We start from the raw sequence: 8,359 nt of genomic DNA on the forward strand, positions 1-8,359 counted from the left end.
GGCCGAGCCTCCTTAAAACTCTGCCGTTAAAATGGGGGCGGGTTTTTCAACTCAAAAAGCGCTCAATTTTTTTCTTTTCAAAAAAAGCTGATGAGGTCGGAAAAAAAGGGAGAAGAAACCGGCACCATCTCTGCAGAGGCAACAGAAACAGCAATTGTTTCAGGGGGGTGGGGGGGAAGAAAGAAAAGAAGCCAGGAAAGGAGAGAAGGAAAAGACCTAAAAGAGTGCCTGTAGGGGTGAAGGGAATCGGGACCCGCGATTTTGGGGGGACTAACTACAAAAGAAACTGTCACTGGCAGCGCTCCGACGCGGTTCGCCCCTGGGCACAGCTGGCTGGCAGCGGTCGGCGGCTTAGGCTAGGGGACACTGACCGGGGGACCGAGGAAAATTAGCCAAGTGGCACGGGGCGCCGAAGCTACAGGGCTCTCGCCAAGAGGTTGGCGGGACTGGTTGCACCCTGGAATTGTGGCGACCCCCGGTCCTCAGAGCCTGGCCAGCGTTCCCCCGGACCTTCCCCATCTCCGAAGGCCCTCCGACACCCGGGAAAAGAAGGAAAGGACGGAGACGGCGGCCACTCGATGAGCGACTCCATAAACGGGCTGAGCTAGCCCGGGCGGAGGCGGGAAGTTGCCGGCGAGCTGCCCCCGGCAGCAGCGATGCTGCGGCGAGCCGTCCCCACAGCCTGAGCCTCGCAGCTACCTCCCCGGTGTCTCCCCTCCTTCTTCGGACTGCCGGGAGTCCCGGGACCCGGTGGGGCAGGCATGACGGGCTTGCCGGGGGCCTGCCGCGCGCCCCGCAGCCTCCCGAGACTGGCGCCGAGCCCGGCTCCCACGGCCTCTGAGGCTCGGCGGGGCTGCGGCAGCACGGCGGGCGGGCTCCGGAGTCTTCCCGCCCGGCGTTAGCCCCCAACAGGGCCCGGTCGGGACTGAAGGCTCCCCGGGAGAAGTTGAGCACGCTCGGGAGCCCCTGAGACCTGCTCCTTGAGGGCCACGGAACTGCTTCTGCCGTCTGCCTTTGGCGATCATCTTTAACCCCCGGAGCACGTCAGCATCCAGCCCACCGCGGCGCTCTGCCGGCCGCCCTGGACTCGGGATTCTGCGAGCCGGATGGAACCCGAGCCCCTCCGAGGACCGGCCCCAGAAGTTCTGGCTCCAGTCACCACCGCGAACCAGGGTGGGTCAATACCTTTTCTTCACCCCAAATGCCTTTTCTTCTGCGGTATTTTTTGAGCTGGACCTCGTCCCTAAGAGTCTACACACGTAGTCCTCCCACCGCTCCGAGGCGTAGGTACGTGACAGCTCTGCCTGCATCTCACGTCCAGAGTGCTTACTCCAGAATGTCTGTGTGTCTGGGCTGGGGGTGTCGGGGTGGGGGGAGGATCATCAGAATTCTTCATAGGGGTTAAGCTAAAGAGAGCGGAGGCGCCCCTCTCCAATGGTTCAGTTTTGCTGAATAATCACGTGTGAACCGAGGGGCGGGCTTTTGGCAGGCAGATCTTACTAGTATTTACTACCAAGCTCTACTCCAGATTAACCATCCCAGTCCTTCTGTCAGTCTTCGATGCCATCATGCAGCCTGGTTAGGAGCAAAGGAATCGGGGGGGGGGGCAGGGGGCGAGAGAGAGAGGGAGAGAGAGAGTGAGAGTGAGAGGAAAAACAACTAATTCATCTTTTCCCGATCGTCAGGACCCTAAAGAATGGCCGAGCCTTGGGGGAACGAGTTGGCGTCCGCAGCTGCCAGGGGGGACCTAGAGCAACTTACTAGTTTGTTGCAAAATAATGTAAACGTCAATGCCCAAAATGGATTTGGAAGAACTGCGCTACAGGTTGGTATCCAGAGAGGTGGGGGAAAACAGGTTAAGAAACGTTGCCTACGTGAACCGGGTTTCTAGAATGACAGTATTTAAGCTTTTAGGGGTACCGATTTTCACTGTTATTTTTTAAAGCCTCCTTGGTTGCCATATTTTATATCTTTAAGAAAGGATCCAACTCCCCAAAATGACGTATTTTGAAGAAACTCGTCAAATCCAATAACATCCTCGATATCAAAAGGATCCTAGATTTTGGAATGTTTGTGTCTGTGTGTGTGTAAGACGGTGGGGATTTTAAAGTATTCGCAGCAGCACCGAGGTCTGTTTGTTTGGTTTTGTGTTGTTTTAGACAGCAATGTAAACACATTGTTCTGATTATTATTCGAAGTAAATACACCGCTATTAGTGGCTTTAGGTACTTTGCCCCTAATTGACTTTAACGCTAATTTTCTTAACTGCTAGTAAGGATGTTTTTCCTTCAAATGCTTCATGTTTTGACGAACGACCTTTCCTGGTTTGGAAGGGGCAGCCTGGGCACGGGGACAGGATGTACATTTCACAGTTAATATAATACCATCCACCCATTTAGGGGTGAGAAGAAATAAAAGCTGAGTTTTCTAATCAGAGGTTAGGTACAGTGTTTTTGTCCCTGCAGTCATGTCGTGGTATGCTCTAATTTTCAGTAATTAGATTTACAGGCAACAATTGACACATGTCCAGCTGCCAAGTATATACCTGATAATATTTTTTTTTCTCCTCCAAAAGTTATCATGTAACTTAGTTGAGAGGCTTAAAAGCAGAAGAATGGAAAATGAGTCTTAAATAGTTATATCAGAGTTCTGATGATATTCTTATTCCGATGCTGCTTTTGAAAACACATTGGGGAGGCTTTTAGAGGATTTTGTTTCGGTTCTAAAATTGAAATTTTTACTGGAAGGAGATATCACAAGGTCAATACAATCTGAATATTTTAAAATCAGAATTCACTGGCCTTGCAAACATTTTAGCATTAATAAAGCATATGCATATTATCTTACATTTTTATTTTGTTTATCTTGTTTCAGGTACATTCAGTAGGAAGAAGATTTTTTTTCTTTTCCTACTTATTAGTTTTGAACAGGCGTGGTAGTGATAGTAATGCCACAAATTTAATACATTGAAAAGTTTCCTAAAGAAAAGTCAAAAGATTAAAATAATCTCACAAAGAATGAGCCACTTATCCAATGTTCACAATAAGAGCTTATAGGATTTTGATGAACTGGAAGACTGGACAAGGAATACTATTTTTAAAATTTTTTGAAAAACATTTTAATGTAACTCTGCAATCTTGTTTATATTAACAGACTTATCAAGATAACAACACCCACTTAATGTGGCTTAGCTTTAGTAATATAATGAAACACATGAACAAACAAGAGTCTCAAGGCTTATTTTCAGTATGCATAATCCGAATTGAAGTTGTGACCTAAGAACTTTCTTCAATACCATTACTAAAATTACTATTGTTTTCTATGAAAGATAGCGATTTTTCTCCTATAGTTATATTTACTTAACTCAATTGCTAATGCTTGTTCTCCCTTCCTAGTGTTTTTCAATCTGGATAATATCAAAGGCCTTAGTTGTACATTTGCTTTACACAGATCCAAGGTGTCTCTCTTGTTCTTCTCATTCTAGATGAGAAAACTTGTGGCAAAAAATTAAGAGTCATTAACTTTTAATAACTAAAAAGTATAGTTCATAAAAGTTCTTGAAAAATTAATAATGTGTCATTTTTACCACTACCTAAAAAAAGGCCTAACAGTTCACAGTTTTATCAACAGAGAAACTTATTATCTTGACTACCTATATAGTTTACATTTATAAAATATTACTTTAAGTACATTTTATTACATTACTTAGTTTGTGATTACTAAAGAAAACGTTTTAAAAAGAGAAATCAATTTTGCATATATTTCCAATTATTATTTGACTTAATAAACAATGAATATCTACTATACAACCTATTTATTATAAATGTAGATTATTATAAATATAGCTAATATAAATGCAATTAGTTAAAATTTTAGCATGTTAATGACAGTAATGTTTTTCATGACTAAATTATAGACCTTATACTTATATGCTATTCAAGATAATTTTAATTATGAGAGTTCGACATGCCTTATTAAACTGAAATACAAACAACAGTAAATAAGTGTTCATGATATAAATTTGCACTTTCCTAACAAACTTTAGAGTTTTAAGATATTAGCAGTTTACAAATAGTTATTCCTAAATGCTTATAGTAACTATAAAAGGAAATAAGACAAGCTCACCAATTGATTATTAAATAGACTCAAACCACAAGACAAATCCATCTGTTTCTCCAACATATATTAAATATCTTTTTTTTTCTTTTGCTCTCTTGAATATCAGGAGGCTAGTTAGAATTCTGAGAAACAGTGAATAATATAATTTGATGACTATTTTTTCTTTTCAAGAACAGTTGCCATACAGTCATTTCCTATCTAATACAAGGCATAACATGAACCTAGTTTAAGATAAATTGATATAAAAACAAGCAGTGTAGAACACTGTGGCTTATTTAACACCTTAATAATCAGTAACATTCTGTAATTTGAAATGAATTCTAAGCACTGAATGGGTAGCCAATATGAAGTAGACTGCAAAGAAAGAAACTTAAGTGTTTGGAAATTTGTGAAAAATAACCAGTTAAGAAAATTTCAGTTTTACACTAGGTGGCCTTTGAGGTTTTAAAGAAACCCATCGTCCTTATTTGCTTTTAGCAGCTATTTGTAAAGTAAATTTTCCTCACGTTTGGTTTTCCAGAATTAATACCCCAGGCATATTTTATGTGCATGGAAAGGCAAACAGGAGGTTATTTAAATCCCATATTTCTTCTATTTTAAGGAATTCATGAAAGAAACTACACAACTCTTCTTAGAAGATAAAAACCTGAGTTATCCATGAAATTTATAAAGGTGCACAAATTATATTTTATTGATCAACTTATCCTATACCATGGCCCATTTAAGATATTCAATCAATTAGAGATGCTCAATTTTAGAAGCTTATTTTTACTTTTCCTAACTAGTACTTTCTGGCCACTATGCCCTTCAACTCTATCCTACAAGTCTCCCCCAAGTAGTCCATCAGTAGCAGTTAATAATTTAAAGTATTCCTCTAGCATGAGCACTCGAAGTATTCTACCACTTTTAAACTTCTTTTCTAGGTAATGAAACTTGGAAATCCTGAGATTGCCAGGAGACTACTACTAAAAGGTGCTAATCCCAATTTGAAAGACGGAACTGGTTTTGCTGTCATTCATGATGCAGCCAGGGCAGGTTTCCTGGACACTTTACAGACTTTACTGGAGTTTCAAGCTGATGTTAACATCGAGGATAATGAAGGGAACCTGCCCTTGCACTTGGCTGCCAAAGAAGGCCACCTCCCAGTGGTGGAGTTCCTTGTGAAGCACACAGCCAGCCATGTGGGGCACCGGAATCATAAAGGAGATACCGCTTTTGACTTGGCCAGGCTCTATGGGAGGAACGAGGTCATTAGCCTGATGGAGGCAAATGGGGTGGGGGGAGCCACAAATCTGCAATGAATGTGAGGAGAGCTTTTGCACATTACTTCTATTGTGTCAGTTAATTGATTGCCTGTCCTATTTTTAACATCATTTGTTAAAATATATAGTTCTTCATACTTTAAGAAGCTAGTTAAATCTTTGAAACTATATAAGTGGAACTTTTACTAGAGTCTTAATGAGTATATTTAAGCAGTATCTTTTTCACTTGCAAAACCCTTATTTCTAACATGTAATTGCAAATAAGTGTTGGCTTTCTTCTGAATATTTTATTTTTCCTTAACTTTTTCCTTGCTTATCCTTTTGCCAGTCTTGATCTCCCTGAATGGCAGAAATGTAAAATTACACAATGTTTAAGTATTAAAGTAAAATACAAGCACCAGTTTGGGGGGAACAAAGACATTTAGCCAGAAAACTGTATAAATTACATATAAAGGTCATAACTATTTTAGAGTTTTTGAAATAATAAATGTAGAAACTTTTGCAATAAATAAATAAGTCACTCCTCCATATGGTACTTGGTTTTCACAAGACTTTTTAGTAAATGAGTATATTTTGGGAAACATGTTTAGCTATGACTAAAAATTGAATGAAAGAGAAATATCTCAAGATATATCTCCAAGAGAATTTTCCAGCAACTACTATTTATCCTGTCATATTAATTAATAATTGTCACCAAAAGATTTTAATGCACTGACCACTTTTAATAGTTTATAATCTGCCACATGAGCAAATATGTTTTATGTGAAAAGTCCCCTCCTCCTGCTTTATAAACTCTCTGCCCTCACTTCAAAAAGAACAAAATACTTCAAGGTTTATTGAAGGGCATGGTTCTGACGCCTTTCCTAACAAGGACTGGAACGATTGCAGGCAAGTGGTTTATAAAGCTTTTATTTTTCATTATTATATAAAAATATATAAAAGCAGAAGGTAAAACTTTTTTTTCATTTTTGGACTAAAACTTGCATTCCTTAAGATGAGTGTAACAAGACTTTCCCTTCTGCCACCTTTAAGCACAAGTTACTAAATTTATTTTTCATGGCGGCATGAAATTAAACTAAGACATTTTTTTTAAAGCAGACTGAACAAGCTTATTTGAAACCAAAAGAAAAGCCATGAAAGAAAGTGGGGAGATGTAGGGAGACCTCTATTCAGAGAGAGGCCCCAAAGAGGAGTCCCAAAGACAAATTTTTTTTGAAAAAGTCCAAATTGAGATTGTTTTAGAGGAAAAGTTGTATTTTGACTTAAAGAATACACAAAATATATTGCTTTACTAAGCTGAATAGTTTCCAAGCCCACTATTATTGAAAGTAATTTAAAAAAACTCTCTTACAAGTTATCAACTACATAGATGAAAGCTTTTGAATTTGAAATTCAGCTTAATGATCCTTACTCCCCATGTCTCAGCATTTGCTTTATCACATACTGTAAAAATTGCCTTTAGGGGTTTGATAATTCATATATAAATGCACAGAACATTGATAAAGCAAAAGAGAAGAAGTACAGCAACTGCTTTGTTCTTTCAGATCGGACCACCATACCATAGAGAGGGAGGAAGCGCATCTCTTATCAGCCTAAAATTTGCTAGGCATTAAACATCTCCACTTTTGTCTGGCTTGTCTCAGGAAGTAGCTTTGCTAATCTAAGTATTTTAGAAATGAGTTATCTGGTCCCTTCTAGGAAATTGGAAAAGCCATTATTCAATCTTTCAAAAACCTCGACAGTACTTAGTAAAACAATTTTTAATATGTCAGAATGTATAGGATGGAAGAGATGGCGCTACAGAGTTAAAATGAGGTCTGATTTGCAAGGAGCTTAGTGAGGGAGGCGTCTGAATTTATTCAGGTGCTGGGAGTGAGGTGGCTAATTCAATGCTCCCAGCCCAGATGATGTTGCTATAGAAAGTGTGGAAGACACAAAGCAGAGATGCGCTCACAAATTCAGTTCTTCACTGAGCGCACAGTCCTCAGCGAAACGGGGTTAGCCTTTGCGCAATAGGCTAAAACCCAGCTCACAAACCTGGAACAAGAGCGAGGCGCTTCCAGGACCTACCTGCTGGTCCCCGAGCCACTAACCAAAGTGACTTTTTTTTTTTTATCATATTCCAGTAATGAATCAATGACATTGCTGCATCTAGCAGTAGCGTGATGAGCTCAGGCACGCGCACACGCACGCACACACACACACACACACACACACACACACACACACACCCCACGCTGGGTATCCCGAACACATGCAGTGTTCAGGGCTGAGGAAACAATTCACTTAACAATATGATACATTTCCCTTATCATACTAATCAAACGAACACGGTAGAAATCGTAGCCCAGAACTGGTTTCAAAATCTCAGTTCTCAAAAAAGAAAACAAATAAATAAAGTGCTTTCGGGTTTTAACGGTGATGCAAGTAATTGCCCAGAAGCGCTGGGGGGGGGGGGGGAATCAGTGCTGGAGGGAAGGCTGGTCCTGTGGTCCTTTCTGACTGTCCTAAGCTACCTCTGTCGAAATGCTACAGGGAAAAGTCTCTGTTTTAGTCACTGGAGACTTTTTTTTTCTTTTACACAGTAGTTCCATGAAAACATCCACGCAGGGACCTAGTGAGAGGCTGGAAACAAACTTTCCGCCTGAGGCCAGGAGGAAACCTCTGCCCCATGCAACTGTGGAGTTGCTGCGAAGACATCCTTTCTATCCTTTTGAAACCCTTTCTTCAGACTTAACTCCGGCCCCAAGGAGCCCAACTGAGAAAGCAGGAGCCCGGGGCGCCCTCCAGGGCGCGCAGAAAGCCCGGGGTGGGGGTGGGGGAGCTTCAAAACCGTTAGCTCGCTTTCCCCCCTCCCTCTCTAAGGTTTCTTTTCTCTTCCTGTCCAAATATTTCAAATTTCCGCGCCTTAAATAACAGTCTCTTTTTATTTAGTTAGTTTTCCCCGGCAGGTTTGGCCCTCGGCTTGGCTCTGTCCA

The 8,359-nt window shown here is 41.1% G+C and overlaps 1 protein-coding gene across 3 annotated transcripts; it reads left to right on the plus strand.

Annotated features, from left to right (window-relative positions):
* The first annotated feature begins 902 nt into the window (after positions 1–902).
* Positions 903–5,911, plus strand: Cdkn2c (cyclin-dependent kinase inhibitor 2C (p18, inhibits CDK4)). 3 transcript variants are annotated; one of them, XM_013022331.1, is made up of 3 exons: positions 903–1,287; positions 1,686–1,825; positions 5,043–5,911. In XM_013022331.1, the coding sequence occupies exons 2-3, from the start codon at positions 1,697–1,699 to the stop codon at positions 5,418–5,420; spliced, it is 507 nt and encodes a 168-aa protein (XP_012877785.1). In that variant the 5' UTR covers positions 903–1,287; positions 1,686–1,696; the 3' UTR covers positions 5,421–5,911. The 3 variants fall into 3 exon arrangements, with proteins under 3 accessions (XP_012877785.1, XP_012877786.1, XP_012877784.1); XM_013022332.1 differs by having other exon boundaries at positions 903–1,173; XM_013022330.1 differs by lacking the exon at positions 903–1,287 and adding an exon at positions 1,496–1,578.
* The last annotated feature ends 2,448 nt before the right edge of the window (positions 5,912–8,359 follow it).

The sequence above is a fragment of the Dipodomys ordii genome, unplaced genomic scaffold (genome assembly GCF_000151885.1).
Source record: "Dipodomys ordii isolate 6190 unplaced genomic scaffold, Dord_2.0 Scaffold61, whole genome shotgun sequence".
NCBI lineage: Eukaryota > Metazoa > Chordata > Mammalia > Rodentia > Heteromyidae > Dipodomys > Dipodomys ordii.